General features: G+C 47.2%; 1 protein-coding gene across 2 annotated transcripts in view; it reads right to left on the bottom strand.

Annotated features, from left to right (window-relative positions):
• Window positions 1-21,476, bottom strand: part of SLCO3A1 (solute carrier organic anion transporter family member 3A1) — a 104,133-nt gene extending 82,657 nt beyond the window's left edge. Inside the window, exons 1-2 of one of the 2 annotated variants that reach the window (XM_015873136.2) lie at window positions 20,977-21,476; window positions 1,352-1,817 (exon numbers count right to left, since the gene is read on the bottom strand). In XM_015873136.2, coding sequence (XP_015728622.1) covers window positions 1,352-1,817; window positions 20,977-21,141 — 631 coding nt within the window. In that variant the 5' untranslated portion in view covers window positions 21,142-21,476. Of the gene's footprint in view, window positions 1-1,351; window positions 1,818-18,887; window positions 19,117-20,976 lie in introns of those variants that run through there. The other variant, XM_015873137.2, reaches the window with a different exon arrangement.
• Window positions 21,477-21,703: the final 227 nt, after the last annotated feature.

Genomic DNA, 21,703 nt, shown 5'->3' with positions numbered 1-21,703 from the left:
AACAGACTGAAAGTTGCTGCTTCTTTGTATCACTGGGTTTTTTTCTGTTTGTTTGTTTTTTAAAATAACAGATACTCTTAGAATCACACCAAATTCCAGCCCATCATTTACAATGCTCGCAAAGCTGTCCCAGTGAATTTAGTCTCATCGTTCACCTTTGGGCTGTATGGTATCATGTATTTATGTATCACCCAGCTCTACCAGTGGATCCCTCACAAGCCCTTACAGAACGAAGGTTAGGTTAATAGCAACACAAGGACAGAAATATCAAGATTTTATGGCCAGTGACAGAAAAACATGGGTATGCTTTGAATGTGTAGAAGAACCTCTAAGTCACATAGGAACACAACCAAGAACACCATGCTGTGTAGCTGTGCTATCCCAGGACATATAATGCTCTTCAGGTTAGTGGGACTGCCCAGCTCTGGCCACAGCTGTGCTCAGTTACGGCTGGGAGCTTGGTAAACATCACAGCAAGGAGGGAACTGACAGCAGTGTCCATTCAGTTGATGGTTGAAAGCCAGGAGAAGGATGACAGCACAAGCACATGGGGCTTTAGCTCGTACAAACAATACTAACAACTGCAGAAGAAACACATTTACAGCAGCACATACTTCAACTTTATTATGACGTTTTGCATTGGAGCTGTTTACCTGCTGACAAGCACTGCAGAAAGAAGGACGAGCCAAACTAGTGAAGTTTTTGGCTTTGTTATTTCCCATCCCCAAGAAAACAACTCCACCCACAGCACCCACTTTCAATCTGCTGCAGTGGGTGCTATTGCTGAAGCCAATGAGCACTTTATGACAGAGATGCTTCACCGGGTATCTCAACCTGAATTTCATATCTTCGACATCTGTAATACTTCTGCAATGTGATCACCACAACAATGAGCTCAACTCTGGGCTCGGCATATCTCAAAGCAGACATCACCAGCTTCTTCATCCCATCTTGTTACACAGGTTACATTATTTCGGGCCCTGTACATTGGGTCACAACACCTACTCTGTAATAGGCCCTTGCTTGCTAAAATGTGATGGTGGAAGTGACAAGTCATGCATCTCCTTTCAGCCAACCATAAACAACTACTATCAGAACTTAAAGCAATCTGGGCAAACAGCAGTTTCCTAACTATTCACTATCTGTTACCACGGCTGTCAATCTTTACCATAGCTACAACAAAAGAAAATATCAGGGTACCTCCCTGCTGCTTATTATCACTTGAGTACAGACTGATGCCACCTTACCTTCACAAGCACAGCACCACACAGAGAAGAAACCTGAAGGCAGCCACCAAACAGGACAACAGCAAGATGGAAAAACTTCCAGTGAGAAGTTAACAGAGCCTTACCTATGTACAGAGAGGAATCTTTCCGCCTCACGTGGTCATCAATGTAGGAAACTCCCAGGGGCTGGACAGGGGTAGCACCAATGCCCAGGAGGACCTGTGCTCCAATGAGCAGCAAGTACATCATGTTGGTGGCAGTCCGATTCCTGCAGATAAGATCCGGGTCTGGTCCCTCATCACTGGTGGACCCGTTGGCAGCACACACATCCCTCCCTTCAGCTCCCCAGCGTATCTCCCCTGATTCGTATTCATATTGGTGGGTCAGAAACTCAGGCAACGCGGAAAGGAGGGCACCCAAGGCCATGACAATCCCTCCACATCCTATCAAGCGCGGTCTGTGTCCTCGGGCTCCAAAGTAGCTCACAAAAAGGATGAGGGCCAGGTTGCCGATCTCAAAGCTGCTGGCAATGACACCCACGTCTGCACTCTGGAGGTTGAATCGCCGCTCCAAGGTGGTTAAAACACTCACCTGCAACAGAGAAATCCAGAGAGAGTTACTGAAAGGGAATGCAAACTGCTTTCTGTCCTCCCTGTATGCCTTGTGAATCCTTGCACATACTTGGCTCGCATGCTAGCACAAGTTCAGGAAGTCAGTCAGAGACAGTGATGCATAAATAGGCAATTTGGCTGGCATAGAAGGCTTCCATTAAAGCATTTAAATAAAACGGTGATCAAATGGCTTAAACTGTTCGTGGATTAGTTAATGACTGAGATCTTCAATTACAGAATAGCTTTGAGAAGACAAGCAAATTAAGATTTACATAGAAGATTTAAACCTACTATGAAGAAGGAAAAACATAACACACGGTGGCTATTCAACATGAAAAAGAGGCACAGGAATAGTCGTCAATCTTAAGACTGATGCAAAAAGAAACGACCTGTTCTTTGTATTCAAAAGGGACTGGATAAGAAGGGACAAGCTGAAACGATAGCGAAACTGACTCAGATTAAACACAAGGTTGGGGGGGGAGGAAAGCAGCCTTCTGATGGTAAGGCATGTCAGGCATGCAAATGTATTGCTTGGAGAGGCTGCAGAGCTCCTGGAAAAGAACACAGAGCAGCATCTGTTAGGAACACCACAGGTATGACTGATCTTGCCACAGGCAGGAAGATGGATCTGGTGATCTCATGGGGCAGTAAAATGCACCGTGCACTTTACACAATGGTCAAAACCCCGAGCAATGGGGGAAGATGAAACACTGGGCACCTCTCTTGCTGAGATCCCCGTTCAACAGAGAAAACACAGTGCGTTCTCATGTCTGAAGCACTGTCTGATTTACTTAAGAAAATAAAGAAATATAATCCTGAACATCACAGAAACACCAAACGCTTTTGACTTGGATAAAAGACTACCTTGTTTTTAGAACGCAAAAGATAACGGCGCTTCACGTTGTCCTATAAGAGGCAAGTTTTGCTGTTAAAAAGAGCCACACCACTCTGTAAAGGCCCCACAGCACAAGGTAGCCCCTGGATAGAGTAAAAATAACCTCCTGCTGCAGGCACTGAAAATCTTTGCTGATAAACCTCATGAAGCAGGAGCCAGTCTGACCGACTTTAAAGTATTCTGACAGCAGCTCTTCTCCGGGGGTAGCTGGCCTCTGCTAGGGTACAGCAGAGCACAGCCTGGACAAAGACAGCACCATCAGCAATACAAGGGAAAGACAGCAGGAGCAGCCCCTCTGCTCTGCATAAGCAAAAGCCCTCAGACTTTAGCCAAGGTGCCCAGAGTCAGGCCTACAAGAATCACTTATTTGGGTTTTTTGAGTATTCAGCTTTCATCCTGTACAAGCAGTTGTTATTTTACGCCAGCGCTCAGATTCAGGAGCCAAGAACTGAGCAAGGCAAAGAAAAAAAAAGCGAACAGAAAAAGGGAACCACAACCTAAAAATCTCAGCTCCTTGACTGAAGACAATGCCACAGCAATAAGTCTGCCCCACAGCAAAACCAAGTGAAGGCGTGTGTGTGTCTGAGAGAGAGGAGAGTGCTGTTCCATCTGGAACATGGGGTGCAGCTCCTGCTGGGTGAAACAGTGCTGGGATTCACTGGGAGAAATGCTGACCTCGTGCATGATGGCACAGCACAGCCTGTCCCTGTTGCAGTGAGCTCGGCTGCTCTGCTTGGCAAACAGAGCCTGAGTGCACATCTAAGGGAGATGTCACTGTTCCCAACCTTCTGTGGGACTCAGCTGAGCAGCTGGGGACAGACACGGTCACAGCAAAGCAGAGCTATGTGTACAGCATCCTGCTGCCCAAGGCTGGCCCACCAGGCACTTCATTTATCACCCACAGCATGGATTGGTTTTACTGCAAGATACAAGCTAATAGGGTCGGTGCATCACACCAGCAGGGCTCCAGCGCTCAGCCCCATGCAGCAAACACCAGCAAACCCTGCACGCAGCATAAAGCCGGTCTCTAGGAACCCCCTTCATGCTCTTGGACTCCAAGCACAACTTCCAGCTGCTTAAATGGAAAGGGACGGAATTCAGTTGCTGACCTCAGAGGCAAAAATCACATCCACATTGCCCATTTCTGAGCCATACCTAGATAGGAAACTCCTAATTACACATTTCAGCTGTGTAAACTGAGGCACAGAGAGCCAGATGTCAGCGAGGCAAGTACAGGAATTAATTCATGATGGAATAACTTAGGATGGTTGATCAGAAGCTAAGAGAAGTGATTTGCCAAGGTCAGTAGGTATTAACTAGCTTTGGAAGTCTCTCCTGCATTTGAACCTTCCTGCCAAATAGTCAGCTTCTACCACGCATACAGAAGTAACTAAAAAGCAGGTTGGTGTTTCGAAACGCTTTGGGGCCATGTCAGAGAGCTCAGAGTTTGGATAGCTGGATTCCAGAGAGAAAACTGCACCTTTCCTACATGAAACTCACAGTGACAGGGACAGTGCACTGCTGGCAAACCTGGGAATTTGAACCAGCAGTCCCAGCTGTCATTCTGCTCTTACTTCAGTAGGACTTGGGTTGTCCTTTTCCTTTTGTAATGAAACAAAGCAGGGAGGGAGACTCAGACTGCATTACTCCATGGCGCTGCTTAGCTCTCCACTAACAGCTCCTTGCTTTGGTGAAGAGACAAAAAGGAGAGGAGGAAGGCCAAACTCCGATTGTCCTGATAAAACAAGCAGCTTATTGCTTTATTAAGTGGTGTATCACACATCAGCCTCAAGCACCCAGAAGAAAACAGCAACCGAATGCAAAGCGCTGACACCAGCATTAGTAGAGTGGGCTCTGAAACACTCACAGTGATGGGGGGAGGGTGGTGGGGAAGGCAAGAAACAAAACCCAAAATAGGACTGGGAAATAAACTGTCAACATGCAGATTTTGCACCAAAGAGCACCAGCAACAACTGCATTACATCTAAAGTGGCAGCAGCTGAGAGCACAGCCCCAAATCCTTGCTTTAACATTGGCTGTGACCTGAAATACACACACTGCCTACAATGCTTCATCTCAATAGCAGAGATGTTACTAGCAATATCATCTCAATAGCAGAGATGTTACTAGCATCATTTCAAATCCAACCTCTGCCCATGGCTAGAATCATTCTCCCACTTTCTCCTACATCCCACCTTTACACAGCTTTCTGTATGCAAGCATCCCCCAGCTGTAACCTGACTGACAGCTGCAGTCTGCATGCAGGAAACTGCTGCTGCCCTTGCAACTGCTGGATCAGAAGACAGCACTGCACTGCCCATATTTCCCCAGCAGATCAACCATGGCAGCTCCCAGACACGAGCTCTATTTACCGAGAGTTATGTAAACGTTGCAAATGGCAGCGCAGGTCCCTGTGAAATACTGACATCATGTGAAAGGGCCGTGAGGATTAGAAAGAGTCACTGTGTGCTGAAAGGGGGGGGGTGAGCATTCAGGAGCGCAGCCCATGCAGATGCTGGTTCAGCAGCAGAGATGCAAAGGGCAGGAGAAGCACCCAGGCTTTGGATGGACAACCTCCTGCTAAAATGCCTCTCCATCTCCAACTACATCCTCTGCCTCCACAATTCCCATTTCACCCACTCAAACATCTCCCACTCAGCACTAAGGTTTAGCTATGATATCAGAGGTCTGCTGCTGCTTTGCAAGTTCACACTCCTCCAGGGTAAGCCTGCACCAGATACACCAACTGAACCACTGTAACCTGCACCACTTTGGGCACCTGCACACTGTCCTCAAACAAAAAGCCAGGCTGAGGACCTAGAGAAACCGTGTAACCCAGCCTTCTGCCTTTGTGAACACACGACCTAACACACAATGACCGCAAGTAATTAAAGCTCATTGCACGCTAACTGCAAGCTCACAGACCTCATCTCCCTCCTCTTCTTACAGAGCCAGGGAAGGCTGCACACAGCCTGTCTGCCTCAGCCGTGTCCAAATGCTCACAGGGATCTGAGCTGAAGGGTCCTCCCAAGTCCACCCTGAAACACTATGATTGAAAAATGAAAGTGATCTCACATTATGTGCACAGTGAAATATTTCCTACAGTAAGGGAGAAAACAAACAAATAAATAAATAAATCACCAGCTTGAATTTTCTTTTTCAGCCAAAGCGACTTATATTGCCATCCCTGTAACCAAACCTAGGGAAGCTTTTGTGCCTTTCTGGCCTTAGTTCAATAATACTTGCTCACATTCATCATTCTTGTCTGCCCCAGATCTATAGATCTTGGCGTTTCTGAGCAACGGCAAATTTGTTCTCTCTATAGGCTGTTTATTTTGCATTAATGCTCAGCAAAAATGCAATCCGCAGACCTGCCTCACACTATTGCCCCACTTTATCACTGAGAAATGAATCAAAAGCTGGGGGCACGGTTACGGAGTCACAAATACAGTGCACCAAAAATGAATATCATATTGTTCCCATCTCCAATGATCAAGTCATATTCACCCACAGAGTCTACAGATAAGTTCATTGTATTAATAATACAGGGTTATATATAGAAAACACATTGACTTTATGCCTGAAGGGCCTTTTTTAAAGGCTTCTTTTTAATGCAAAATACATTTTCTCAGTTCTGTGGTAAGAGATCGGACTTGAAGAGACACGTCTGCAGCGCTAAAGGGTGTAAAATAATTGCCTGGCAACTCGGTTCCCAAAGGAAAACAAACGTCAACCGTCTCCCACAGTCTCCATTACAAAGCTGGGAAAGACAAGATTCCTCGAAGAGCCATCCTGGAACGAGGACAACCAGTCCCACGTGCCTTCAGCCTCCTTGCTTTGGCTGTCCCCTGGGCCTCCCTTCCAGCACCCATGCAGGACAGGGCTAAGGGAATGGTGAGTCTATGGGCACAGCCCACCTCAGGCTGCCGATTGCTCCTTTCAACACCTTTTCCATGTCCACTGATGGGAACGATGTTCTCACCGTGGATTCTGACACCTGTGCTGGCTTTGGGCATGAGAACACACAGGAAAGCAAAAGGGGTGGTGATACCAACACACCCAAGCTGGCTCTGCTCGAGGGCTGGAAATAGTCTCTGCATAGAAATTTGCATTCACGTGACAGGGATAATAGAAGCTGCAGCTACCTTTGCTGCAGCTGAACCTCTGCTGGGAAGTAGGGTGTTATTAGCTTCACTGTTGCTGCATGCTTCTATGCTGTTTCCAGGCCAGCTCCAGTAAATCTGCAAGTTCCTGTGCTGATGCCAGTAGGAATCTGCAGTTCAGATCCATGCTCCGCTCCACTGCCTGGTGTGGACAATTAATTCCATATTCTAGGGACCAGCTCTGAGCTTATTGATGAGGTTCAACTTAAGCACACGCTCAAAGTCAGGATTTTCAGTGGCCTGAGCAGAAAGGATATTGCTCCATGCAGCAAGAGAAGCAGTTTTGCAGGGAATTATTGCAGCAAACACCACTGAGAGGCTGCTACCTTCAGCAGCTGCTTCCTAAGGATCCCTATGGGACAGCAGGGAGTGGCCCCTTTCCCTGCCTCCTCTCAGGAAGAGCAGAGGAGTGCCGCCCCACTTGAAGAGATAAGAACAGAGAGGCTGACAGGGGGGTGTTAATTGCAACCTTCCCCCTCACGTCCGTCATGAAATGACACTGAGTCACCAGTAGCTCAAAATAGACACAGGTACAGAGCTCCAGGCCACACCGAACTACGTAGAGAAGCCTGAAAAAGCTTTTTCTGTTGCTCTGGAGCAGACACATCACTTCTGTTTCCACCCTTCTGAAGTCCCAACCTATGGGAATATTATCACAGCTGCTGACTCAGTGTCCACGCAGCCCTTCTGCTCCCAAGCTTGCTGAAGATTCACCTCGCTGTATGAATGCAGGTGGTATTTCAGCCTCTGACAAATGATCTGCATAAATACACCCAGTGCCGGAACCCATTTGTAGCCCACATTTCTCTTTAGCAGCACATCTACAACAAAGCTAGCAGGTAGCCAAACCTTTCTTTTTAAATGTTGTGTCACTTTCACTGGCAGCAAAATAACACATTGTGAACACGCACAGATCCCATGCCTTAGCCCCAGCACAGAACAGCACTGCTGGCACATTTCAGACCAGGAGGAACATGAATTCCACGTGCAATAAGCACACAGCAACAAGTGTTCACAGAAAGAGGCCAATGCCCAGTTCTGTGAAAGCAAACAGCCACAGGAATCCATCAGAGCATCTCTGATACGTTCAGAGACAGATATTTTTTTCTTGTGCCCAATGAGCAGCTGAACGGAGCCAGACAAAAAGTAACCTAAACTGTATATGCCAACTTAAATGCAGGCTCCTACAGCATGGCAGCTGCCCCATGCCACAAACAGGGCTGCAGTTAAGATCCACACACGAACAGGGCACCTTCATCCTGGGTTCAGCTCCAGACCAGGGTCTCTGATCTGCACTGTGCAGATGGGTCAATGGAAACACAGAGAAGAGCTCATGTCTCTGGGGGGCTCTTACTGCAAAGAAAAGCCTCTTCTAAGGGCCACCAAAGCACCAGAGAAGCAGGATTCTGACCTGCAACTCTGCAGTGCCATCACTTCGCTCTTTGCCTCTCCCCACCCACATCCACGCAAATCTGCAGTGAAGACTTCACACTATAAGCAAGGCTGCTTACCGCAACAGAAACCACAATGCAAGCCTGTCAAGAGAACCTGTCATGCAAAGGACTTCACGTTAGCTTAATTTATGATGAAGAGCTGAATTCAGGGCTGAGGGTTGCACCCGAGTCATGCCACAGTGCAGGTGTGAAGCCCACAGAGCTGACTGCAGCATCTCTCCCAGCACCAGGCAAGAAGCAGGGCAGAAGTGACACATGCAGGGCACGCTGAAGCAGCATTAATACGAGCTTTGATAGAAGCTGAATTCATTTTCCACGGTTGGAGGACAGTGGTGATTATATAAAAGCTATATGCTGAGAGAAGAGGGTTTCTGACAAGTCTTGCTCCTTTTCCCTACATCTGCTCTGGCTTTGCTGATATGTCTTAGGCTCCACTCTCCACCATGGATGCGCGGCTACAGCAAATGGGAACTCAGCTTAAAGAGAACTTAGAGCCATTTCTCATCAACCAGTACAAAAATACTTCTGTTTAGTAAGTGATGGGAGGAAGGAAGCCACTTAGAAGGGAACTAACAGAACAGCCACATTGCACACTGAGCCGCAGCACTTCGTGGTAACTCACAAAATAAAGGCATGAAACTTCAAGCATCTGCAGATGGTGTTAGGGGTCTCCAGCACCCAAGTGCCAACACCCCACACCAGTCCCACAACCACGTAAGCTGCTTCTCCTCACCTCACACTGCAGCCCACACAAGAGCTGTCCGTGTCATCCTGCTCATTTGCTAAGTAACACCCTCCTACAGAGCTGTTTGCAAAGCACTCCACTCTCCTTCCATGCCATCCAAGGGTATGAAGGGGAGCTGTGTGCCTGCTGCTGCTGAGCTCCCACCATGTACAGCAGGGCAGGCTGGGATGAGAGCACTGAGCTTGTGGTGTAAACAGACATGGAAAAAGGATGAGAAGGTGCTCTGACCTCTATTCCCACCTGAGAACCTCACTGTTATCTGAGTGCTTCTGGTGCAAAGGAGTGGGGTGCAAGTTGTGAAGGGCAGACCTGTGACATACATCAAAGCTGGGCAGCTCTGAGCACAGCACAAACCATACAACTCCATATCCCCCACCATCACTTGCCTTTTAAAATAACACACAAAAAAGCCCCATACAGGCAACAAAAACCATCCTGTAGTTAAAGAACAATTAACTTTGAGATCTAGATATTGCTTGCAGGCTTCTTGTAGTCTCACTTGGACTCAACACGCTCCCTGTAAAACAGATAGAAGCAATGAGATGTCTCACCAGATGACAGGAATCCTGTTCCTTGGGGTTCACTACGAAGCAAGCTATCAAAAAGCCAATGAACAAATGTGTCTGCTGAGGAAGTACACACAGATGGCCAAATTTTACCCTATGCCGTCAGTGTTAACAACCACCCTTGTTAGAGATGGGTGCTGAAGAGCAGCTCACTGGGTTCCCCTCCCTCACTGTACAATCACCAGACCCTGCAAAATTCAGCGAGCACACCCAAGAAGTTACCACCTCCTCCACTTGCCACCAGTGCAGAGATGAGCAAAGCACAAGACTTCAGGATTGGAAAGGCTTTGCACTCCTTGTTCAACACCATGCCAAATACCAGACCGAAAAATGAACACAAGCACGTAACGCAGCATAATGAAGCTAATGAAGCTCCTGCTACTCCAGCAAAGCAGTCCCTAAACATGGGTTTCCCATACAAGAGGATGATGTTGGAGATATCTGCTGATGCATCCAGTCCAGCTTGCAAGGAGGATGCTAGAAAACAGGGGTTGCAGGTTACATTAATTCCAACTGTCTGATTGGTGGAGATCATTCTTTATGCAATATTACTAGTTGCTAGGCTTGATATTCTGTCTGCTTTAATGTAAGCCTATTAAACTTTTCCTTGTAGCTTCATGCCCGTTTTCTTCCCATCACTGCACCCTCAGCACCCATTTCATATGCTACACTTTCATCTCTTTGCACATTTCTTCCCTCATCCTTCACAGACAGCTTTTACAGGAATGTCATTCCCTTTATACCCAGCTCCCCCCTGTTCCTGCCTCCCAAAGGTACTAATTACAAGCCAGTTTATTAGCCAGGCACATAACGTTTAGGTTTTAATTCCAGTCTGCTTTAAATGAAGCCAGGCACCACTGAAGCAATCCACTGCAATCAATAATAGGCAAAGAGATTTTTCAAAAGCACTTAAGTGGCTTTGGAACGAAAGTGCCATTTTCAAAGAGACACTTAGAGTAAGTCACTCCTGTCAATTTGACTGTGGCTCAGAAAGCATCTTTGAAAAATAATACCCTCAGGCTCTTCAATCCATCACTACCGCAGAGCAACTAAAGCAGCCCCAAATAAGTCTTTTCCTGCAAAGGCTCCAAAAGCAAAGGCTGAGCATCCACAATCCCAGCCCACAAGACGCCCATGAAGCCTGGCTACACCAGAACTACCAAAGTAGTTGATGGAGAGAGAAAACCCAAAGAATGCCCAAGGAAGTCCACATCAAAGCCAGGAAATGAACTCCATCATCACAAAGCCCTGGCCTCCATCTCCACCAAGAACTGCTGTTGCTCAGCCAACAAGCATTAACCCATGGCAGAGCTGTCTTCTCCCAGCTCTGCCACGTGTCACGTTGCTCAAATGCAAATGAAAACAGATTTCCCTGGGCACAAACATCAGTCTTGACTGATGAAGGCAGTCAGTTTGGACATGACAGTTCCAGACAGTCAAACTGCAAAGCAAAACCCTGCCTTTAAAACATAACCCACACGTGGCTGGAGTTTTCTTCTACCCCTGCCAAGATGCCACCATCAACAGACCCTGCCTAGAGAGAATTTGCACTTAATTCAGTGAAACCTTATAAATTCCCCACAGCTCTACTTGGTAGACTTTCTTCATATGTAGAAGGAGCTCTCCAAGCAGTGAAACTCTGCCTTCATAACTCCATTCCAGACTTTCCCTCCTTTGGCTCAAAATCACAACTATGCAGAATCAAGTGGTTTCAAGCTCTTATGCTGAGAAGCACAAAAACAATATAATCTCTTGGATGCAAACAAGCCAGCTTCTCCTCAACACAACACTCTTGCTCCAGCAATGCAATGAAAGCAAAAAGAACTTTGCATTCAGATTTAATGGAGTTGTTACCTAGCCAATAAATTGCACTCTGGAGTCCATCCATCCATAGAATACCCAAGATACAGTGTATCACTTTGCACTTAAAAACAGCAAAGATCGATCTGGTTCTAGAGGCTGCATCCACACACTATCCTAGAGGCTGAACCCAAAGTTTCCCAGGAGTCCTTACACACAACTACAGTGATTCATTAGGGATCTACTTAAATAAGGACGTAAAATAAACATCCTGGCTATAGACTTGTCCAACACTGAATTAAGCTGAAGGATTCAAATCAAAACATCTGTCCTCAGCTTCAAGGGCTTCAACCTTAGGCCCCAAGTGTATTCACAAGAGAAAGCAAGAAGAAATCTAAACCTTCTGCACTGAGATAAAGAATAATAAGACAGCCTTGATGTATCCTAATTCACAGCAAACACTGTGTGTCTGTATAAGGACAGCATTTGGGAAAGCTTGTACCATCATGCCAAAAGACAAAGCAAACTGCAAACAGCAAACCCACAAAGCTGTGCCCGCAGCACATGATGTGCTTGCTAGGATGGCTTCACTCCAATGCCCATCAAACAACTCCCAAACTGTTTTTGAAACTCCTTCATTCACAGAAACGTTTGTTAATGCAGAGGTGGCGTCAAATGAGCAAACAACCACTTGGAAGCAAGAAGTTGATTTAGCTGTAGAAGTCGACATGGCATGCACATCCCTGCAGAAGCACAGCTGAGGTCAGAAGGTGATCACAGTGCTGAGAACCTCCAATGGGACCAACCACAGGATCACACAAATCAGGAGGTAATTCCCAAGGAATAACGTTGCACTTCACAAACAGGCACCCACCAGACAAGGCAGCCCTTCAGCAGCAGCTCCTGCCCCTCAGCCAGCAGCTGTGCTGACTTCAGACATAAGGACCTGCATTATAACTAGCAAAAGGCAGCAGGAAACAAAGTGTGCATCTCATGCAGAGGCTGAAAGGCCCATTGTAATTAACTGCTCTCGGCCCTGTATGTTGAGCAAGACAAAAACAAAAACACAGTTTTCTGTTACTGGTAAACCCAAACAACTGCTGCCCACTGTTTCTCCTAAAGGACCTACATGCTCAAGGTTCCCTCTTTGACGGTGCTTGGTGAGGTTGATTCTCACAATTTCCACATCTTACAGATGCCAGCAGGAGAGAAACAGTATGTTTTAGTGGTACCTTGCACAGACACAGGCTGAGCCTGGCTATACACTCTAACAGCCCATATCTGTGCAGCACTGAGGGATGTGGTCAGTGGGCACAGTGAGGGTAGGTTGAGTTTAGACTGGGTGATCTTAGAAGTCTTTTCCAACCTTCATGACTCCATGATTCTTCCAAATTGTTTTCTTTCACTCAGTGTTTGCAGTTTCTCTTAGGGAAGCTTCTGATACTGCTCCTTTTTCCCTCAATGTTCCTCAATACAGATTCGTATGTCTACATCCAAGTCTGGTGTTATCCAGAGGTGTGGGAGACTTGTCCTCCTACTGTACAAGACACACAATAGGCTGCCTGCAGCCTCTCAAAGATAGCCACAGCAATGAGGTTTAGCCTGCACCCCAGCACCCTAATGCTCCCAGGCATCTCTCAGTTCTACTGCTAAGTGTGCACCCACCCCCGTTTGCACAAAGCAGAGGAGTGGGAAGAGGTAGCAGCTATTTCATATCCTCCTTCTCAGAAATAAGAAACAAAACTCCCAGAAGAACCTTTTTGCAGCTCTTCCTGTTGCGACTCTACTAAAGAAAGCAAATAACATTTGTTGCTCAACACAGACCTCAAACGTCAGGTATCATCTTGCAGAACACACCCATGATAGATATATACTTCAATCCTACCCCTTATATACTGACCCCAGAGCAATGACCATTTCAATCCAGACAGAAAATCTAAGGTTTAGTGGGAGATTGTACCACTAGAAGTGACATCTTCTGAAGTGTTTCTATATTCTTCCACACCCACATCACAGATCCCTTCCCAAACAGCCACGTATTCAGTTTCTTTGTGGGAAAAAAACATACATATATAGAGAGAAAACGTTGGATTCAGACACAAACATCAAAGCGCCAAAAAACTTGAAAGGAAATCTGACATAGTTGCTCCAGAAACCATAATGCTGATGAGTCACGAAGACCTCAATACAACTGAATTATCCAGGTTCCTTCAAACACTTCACTGTCATTTTATGGATCACCGTAACACTGAATTTTAAGTCCTTCTCCAGCTTCTGTAAACTAAGGAGTTACAAATTACACAGACGAACAGCACGGTAAGTGCTTTAAAAGGACATTTCAATATTAAAAATAAGAGAACTCTAGCAATCCCCACCAAGAAAGCAGACCATTATGAAGCATGAAAAAACATCTTTGCTCCCACACCTGCCCTTGCAGCCATACATTTAAAATTCAGTGGGCCTGCAACCATGCAGAAATCATACATGGGATCGCTGCAGACACTGAAAAGATAAAGATGTTTAGAAATACAGGTTGATGAACCATCTGCTTGACAGGGAGAAAGGATGGATATTATGAGAAAGAGACAACAGAAAGGAAACAAAAATCAAACCAAAGCAAATTGCTTTTCTCCTTCCTGAACCACGGAGAAATAGACTAATAAATATTCCAACAAACCTGAAAGACTTTGCTTTTATGCTTGCTGCAAGCAGTCATATAAAATTATGGAGTGCTTTCAGGCACTCAATGCAAACTCCTGTCACTGATCTGAAACTTCAATGCAACGGGCACTGTGTAATGGAAACAGGGGGTCTGCCTCCCTCTGTTCAGGAAGGAATGTTTAGGTATCAAAATGCAGAAGCGTATCACATCGAGAATAAGGCTGAAAGAGAAAGATGCTAACTGGAGAGCTTAAAAAACCTGATTTTAGCTGTGGTTTCTTCCCTATCTTTGCTCAGGGTGAAGGGGTAGTTCAAGACATATTTGCTTTGTAGGTCTCCATCTCCACATGCATTCTCACTTGAAACCTGGGATCATAGAACATCCCCAGCTGGTAAGGACCCACAAGGACCATCAATCCAACTCCTGGCTCCACACAGGTCTACCCAAAATTCAATCCATATTTCTGACAGCATTTCTCCCTGCTTGTGTCTATCTACTCAAACTGAAATATCTCATATGTAGGGACCATCTCTCTGAGCATTTACAGAATGCTTCCCTAACTGGGCAGAGCCCTCCTGGTGCCAACAGAAGGAAGTGCCAGACACTCCAGGAACTCCATCAACAGTCTGCTATCACTATTTATTGTACTGATACTGTACAAAGAGTGGAATCTCTTGTAGAGTAGGCAGTATCATTTGCATTGCCATATATGTCCCCAAAGAAACAGAGTCTAAGAGTTGCAATATGGTGACCTGGAGATGGCACTCTTGGGGTTCTAGTCTTGACTCTGCTGCAGATAAAATGAAACCTGGTAAATCAAAACCTATGGCCCATTTTTCTATGCAACAGGAATACGTGATTTCTTCTCGACTTCACGGGAGCACTTCTACACTAAGTATTATCGCCTGTTTATTTAAACTTCCTCAGATGACGCTTCAAATACATCACTGACAGAATCATCTGGAGTTAATCATAAGACAAAGCCAGGCTAATTCATCCAAGCTGCAACCTCACCTAGTAAATAGTATCATCCACTGCTACTGTGAAGGAACAGCCAGAGACCAGGGAGCATACAAATAAAGAAACATTTGAGCTCATTATACACAGAGGACAAATTTTTTCTTGATGAATTGCAGAATAACTCTTTTGAAGCAATAAATTTATACTGCTGTAGCGGAACAGGAGCTGGGTCTTGAACTTTCACAGTAGCCTGAAAGTAAGGGAACAGAAAGTTCATGCAACTTGAGAAATGCTCCTTTCTGGGGAACAAGCAATATCTGCTTACCTGGTAGAGAAGGAGAGGGATCGCAGCTCAGCTGACCCTCTGGGATGGGTGCTATGCTACAATTTCTATGCAGGGTAACTCTTAACAAACCCAGACCTCCACATCACTGAATTCTCTCACCTAATTCACAATCCCTTCAAAATCTCAGCTGCGTTAATACTGAAGGACATCAAAACTCACGGGCCTGCTCGTCACGCAAGCACGCAGCCATTGCAAAAGAGTTGGAGGGGGTCAAGGATAATCCAAAGAACTGAGACTTGGTTGTTCTTGGTTTTTTTTATTACTATTATCATTTTTACGATGGATCATAACATTTCTAACAGACTGCTCTTTATTTCAAGGCTCACAAATGCTGCTCGGAAAAAAAGGAATGGAAAAGCTGCCAAACTTTTCTGTTAAAAATAATGAAAAAAAAATTAAACATTAAAAGCAATTGGTCTGTACACTCACTTGTCAAACGTGCTTTCCTTTTAAACACGTTTAATCAAGAAGCCGTTGGATTTTAAGTTTGGACTTACACTGCAAACGGCACAGAGCGTATATTATGAGAGATAAATACGTGGCTATCCCCATTTCATCTATTAGCAGAAGGTAAATCATAACTTTAAACCAAAGTGTAAATGTCAGTCACTCACAAACCTTCCTTGGTACTTAAAACCCAACCTGGAGAATGGGCCAGAATTTGTTTCTGCTCATTTGCATGAAGTTTTCTGCTCATTTGCATGAAGTTTTCATGTTAATGAGCCAACACTGACCCGAAGCACAGAAGAGCCTGCAGGCAGCAGAACCCAGAGCTGAGCACCCTTCTCTTCCACCCTGCAGTCACAGACCCTACTAACACCAGCAGCCTTCCAAGACGACTATGAATGCACTCAGCAGAGCCGGTTCAGAATAACTTTCTGTGCAACTCAGCTGCAAAACAGACAATATTCCCTAATGGGAAAGGCATACTAGAAACAACTTTCCAGAAATAACACAGCCAGCAAAGATGTATTAGGGAAAAATGAACTGTAAGCAATAACCAGCCAATGCTTGGCAATCTTCACCCCCGTTAAAACATTTATTTTCTCTCTATGTTTTTCCCCCCTTTAATGCCCCACTGACAAATAAATTATGAGCATTACAGCTAATTTATTACTCAGCACTGCTGAGAACGGAAAGGAAAAAAAGAAAGCAGTGGTATTTTAAAGCAGATTCTTATTCTAGGAAAATAAATACTTGAATAAAAAACAATAAATCAGTAGATACAGTGGGGGAAAGAATGCTCTTGCAGTTAAGCCACTGGAGTGAAGCACCCGAAAATGGAATTCCTTGCTGTGTCAGTGCTGAAGCCACTTGGACTCTGCTGCTCTTAACTGAGCAGAAGTGTTCTTGATACCTTCAGCACTGGAATACAGAATCACACTTAATCCCAGCTTCATCCCCCATGCCTAAAGAACTCCTCCCAGCCAGGCCATCCAGCCTGCAGGCACTCGGGTACAAAGGCATTCCCTGGGCACTGTGGTACAGCAGCATGCACAAGATGCTCTGCTGTGATAAGTGGGCTTTAATGACATCCCCCATGTGGATGCCATTGACCTCAAGGCCAGTTGCACTGGGTCACTACAGCACTTGGACCAATTTGGTATTTCAAAGTCTTCATTAATAACCCAGGCTCCAACCAACAGTAATAAAGACCCAAAAGAATGAGCACGTCCCCTCAATGGCCTGTTTTTTGCATGGTCCTATGCAGAGCCAGCAGTTGGGCTCAGTGATCCATAGGATCCCTTCCAACTCAGGATATTCTATGATTCTGTGGCGTCACACACCTCATCAGTACCCACAACCTCACCTGATTTACACAGTACTGCTTTTACTGCAGATACATTAGGATGGCTTTTGCAAGCCGTATCTGAGCGCTGCAGCACAGGCAAAGCTCTTGCAGCAAAGTTAAGCATGACTCTAAAGTTTTCATTCAGGAAAACAAGAAACAATTTGGCATTCATTCCCACGCAAACACCAATGAACCCTCCTGAGGAAGGACTAATTATTTTCCTTTCCATCTCCTGCTCAGGCCAGTCATCCCCTACCACTTGATACAACACATGAATAGCTACATTCAGAGCTGCAGCAAACAGAGGCATCTCAGTCGAGTTCTGCAACAACAGCCATACCCAGAGCACACCAAGGGACCGCTTCCCAACACACTTCCCATATACATGCCCTCCATCTAAGGAAGCCTGTGACTTTGGCAGATGCTGGGTGCTCACATCTAGGTCAGTTCAAGCCAGAGCAATCTGAGGCTAAAGGACAGAGGGAGAGAAAATTAAACTGCCCCCCTGCTCCAAAAAACCCTGGCTGGCAAACCAAGAGCCTTTTTCCTTCGGCTACAGTGTGATTTTGCCACTGGCCAGGCAGAAGCTTTTGACAGGCAGGGTGACAAAACACCCCAGCAACAAATCATCAGAGCATAGGAAGCATCAGTACCAGTTAAAATATTCCAAAATATAACGCCTGCAGGAATTCAAGGAGCAGAGGGGGGGGCTGCTGCCAAGGTATGCAAATCAACATGATGAAAAGCCCCGTGGCTGCATGGCCAGCACAGTGCTGCACCGCCTGAAAGGCACAGGGCTGCAAAACGCATGTTCCCATCTCTCCCTCCTCGTGCCATCTGCACCAGCTAACACGCAGCTCTTCCATCTGCAGACCTCAGCTCCCAGAGAGCAACCCAGGGGCTGGAAATCATCCAGGCTTTCAGAAGTTGCTGTTAAACCCTGAGTAACTTCTGCAGCAGGAATGCTTGCAGCCTACAAGCAGCACTTAGCCCAGCGCCACTGCAGTCACTGGGAAATTCAAGTTTCCAAAAGCAAGCAGGAGTAATGAAATAAAGCCAAGCAAACACATGCTCAGAACCTTACAGGAATATGGAAATAACTGGGTGTATTCAACAACTCCAGAAATTAAGGCAGAAGCACAGGCTTGCATTTACATAAGCAGAGTACAGCACCAAGTCAGTCTGGAACACGTGCATTTTGCAGGCAGAAAGAGCAAAACATTCTGGAGCATCATCCTGATCAAATAACCCCTAAAACTTCACAAGAAGAACCTCACAAACACCACACTAATCAAACATAGGCCACCACTATTGGCATCCTGCGGTATTTTCACTGCAGAGTTCTGTGGGAAAAAGAATTGGACTTTATAGATTTTTATCAGCATTTATTATTTATAAAGCCCTGTTGGCAAGCACGATGTTTTATGAACAAATAGAAATGAACGATCTTTGCTTCAAAACCACATAATGAATGTATACTTTGCACATATACTCGAGCGGGTGCCGCTGGCTCATTGTGCAGGGAAAACAAGGGAAAAAAGTTTCTACATCTCTAAGAAGATTAAGAAATTACAGCACGCCCTTTTACATTTACCAACATGAAAGGCAAAACCAAAACTGAGCTTTCCAACCGCTCCTGATGAGCCAAGCCCATCTCATTTCCTTACCATGCAGAGGTGCTGTCCCCACGGTCTCCCCATGCAGAGCCAGGCAGACAGAAGTGAGGAAATCCACTTGTCACCATATAAGGCATAAAGAAAACAAAAGGGTTTCTCTTCCTGAGTTGCAAATAACCAGGGAAAGCTACACGTGTGGCCAAGCACAGTATGAACGTGGTGCTCAGTCACTGCTGACAAGCTAAAATTAGTAGTTTAACCAACTGCCCAGAACTATGCACTGTAAGTGCCTCTCCAGCATCTCCCTATTCGTCTCTCTGGTTGCTCTCACCTATTAATTTATCCCTTGGGGAGCAGCCACACAGAGGCCAGCAGTGAATTAATTCACACCCAGCTACACCTGAGCTACTCCACAGCGCTCAGCTGTGCTTGGTCCTGAGACAGCACCTGCGAGCAGCACCTGATCCCACAGGTCTGCAGAAGTGATTAGGTCCACCATGCCTTCACTATGCATTGCTCCCATTGTGCTTCTGCTGCCCCACAACACCTGTGAGCGCAGCACTCACCCCAGTTCACCCTCCAAAGATAACTCCGCATTTGCATCTGTTCATTGTACTGAGAACTGCGTGGTATTTGCAGTGACGGATGATGAATTATACAGGGAACTGAGGAACACTTGCACAGTGCAGCTGGGCCGCTGCTTATGCGTACTAGGGATTGTTTGGAGCTCTGTTTTCTATATCTCCCACTGACCAGTTGCCAAGCTGGCACCAGGGCTCAGTGCTCAGGTTGGTGAGGATGCACTTCACTCCATGAGGACAGCAGCACTTGGGCTGAGTTCACCATCAGAGGAAGGAGCCAAGGCTCTGGCAGCAACACTCCAACATGCACTGAGTGCATTACATTCAGTGCAAAGCACAGCCCGAGAGATGGGAGAAACAGGACAAGAACTGCAGGGCTGCAGAGTGCAATGCAATGAGTTTGGGGGAAATGCCGTGCTAAGGACTCATCTGCTGATCCTACACAGCAGGTGTTCACACACCAGCACAGCGTGGCCATACACACACATACACATTTCCAGCATCCTAGTGCCCGCTGGGTGACATCACCTCCATGGGTCACCCCTTGGCCATCAAGGATTATCCCTGGTTCATTCAGGCTGACAGCTCACTTTGCAAGGAGCTCAGTGCTAACAACATACACTCAAACCAAGGTGCTACTCACATAAGAAAGAATTACTGGATTTATCTCGACACAATTCCTTTGGAATTACAGGTACATTCCAAACTAAACTGATGTGCTCGGTAATACACAGATGACTGCAAATTTCCATTCCACGTTTATGAACAGCGAATACTAACCACATTCATTTTAGCCACATACCTGGAAAAATTACAGATCACACTGAGCACAGATTTACATAATTAGATGAGCCTGCGAGAAGCAGCGCTAAGTACCAAATACAAGCACGGAATGCAGAGCTCTTATACTTTGTAATATATTACGTGTACAGCCTCAAAGAGCCTTAAAGATTTACGACTACATTTCTTTTCCATGGAAACTATAACTCTCAAATCCAGCACGCTATTTTGAGATATTCGATTCAACTCTACGCTTGCATCTGCTGGAATCGCAGCCCTTCGTGTGCTCGGAGAGACGAGCTCAGCCTCACTGACACCTTCCCAACTCTTTCCTTCGGTCCTGCTCTGACACCAGACCGCAATGAGACTCAGCGCAAAGTCTTGCGTTTGCTTACCGAGCAGACGCGTGGGGCTGCTGTGTTTTACCACCTGAAGAGGTCGGGGGTAATTAGCAGCATAGGAGAAGGGGGAGGGGGGATGTGTCTCCTCCTCGCAGGTTTTCTCGGTGTTCACACTGAGCCGGGCCGCCCCGCAGCCCGCAACGGGAGCCGGCCGCCGCTCAGCGCATCCATCCCCGCACCCGGAGGAGCCCGAGCTGCGGCCGCACACGCGAGAGGGGCAGCGGGAGGGGAACCCCTGACAGTGCTGAGTCATTTAAGCCGGGAAAAGCCGTGCTGGAGTCAGACTAGCACACACACACACACATACGCAGCCGGGCTGCCTCGCGTTCACAGCAACTTCCCCCCGGTGCGCGGCTCGGTGGATAGCGGAGCACTCACCAGGTAGGCACCCACGGTGCCCTGGGCCAGCATCAGCGCGCACTCGGACACGAGGAAGAGCTGGATGCTGGAGAAGCAGGACACCTTCCTCCGCCGCCTCCTCTGTCGCACCGCGCCGGCCCCCGGCAGCTCCCCGCCGCCCGCCGAGCCCCGCTTCCCCTTCATCCTCCTCCGGGCACCGCCGCTGTTTGGCGGCCCCGCGGCTGCTCCGCTCCTTCCTCCTCCTCCTCCTCCTCCGGGCGCCGCTCACATCGGCAGCCCGCGGCTGCTGCCTCTCCGCCCGCGGGCTGCTGCCATCGCCAGCTCGCCGCCTCCTCCTCCTCCTCCTCCGGGCGCCGCTCACATCGGCAGCCCGCGGCTGCTGCCTCTCCGCCCGCGGGCTGCTGCCATCGCCAGCTCGCCGCCTCCTCCTCCTCCTCCTCCTGCTGCCGTCTCTCCTCCCCTCGCCGTGCCGCTCTCCCTCGCTCCGCCAGCTCCGCGCAGGCCGGATCCGCGAGCCCGATGCCGAGAGGGGCGGGGGAAAGCACGGGGATGGGGGGAGGCTCCGCGGGAGGCGGGGCAGCCCCGTCCCGGGATACGCGTGGTCCGCTCCTCTACGGCCCCCGGAGCAGCCCCCGACCCCCGAGTGATGCCCGCAACCGGGGTGGAAGTTTTCATATGGGATGAGGCTGTGTCCATTGGGAAGCGTTGTTTTCGTGCTCCTGTTCGTGAACTAAAGGTTAAAGGG

This window comes from Coturnix japonica, chromosome 10 (genome assembly GCF_001577835.2).
Source record: "Coturnix japonica isolate 7356 chromosome 10, Coturnix japonica 2.1, whole genome shotgun sequence".
Lineage (NCBI taxonomy): Eukaryota > Metazoa > Chordata > Aves > Galliformes > Phasianidae > Coturnix > Coturnix japonica.
The sequence above is the reverse complement of the archived record's forward strand: the minus strand, read 5'-3'. Positions and strand labels throughout refer to the sequence as shown.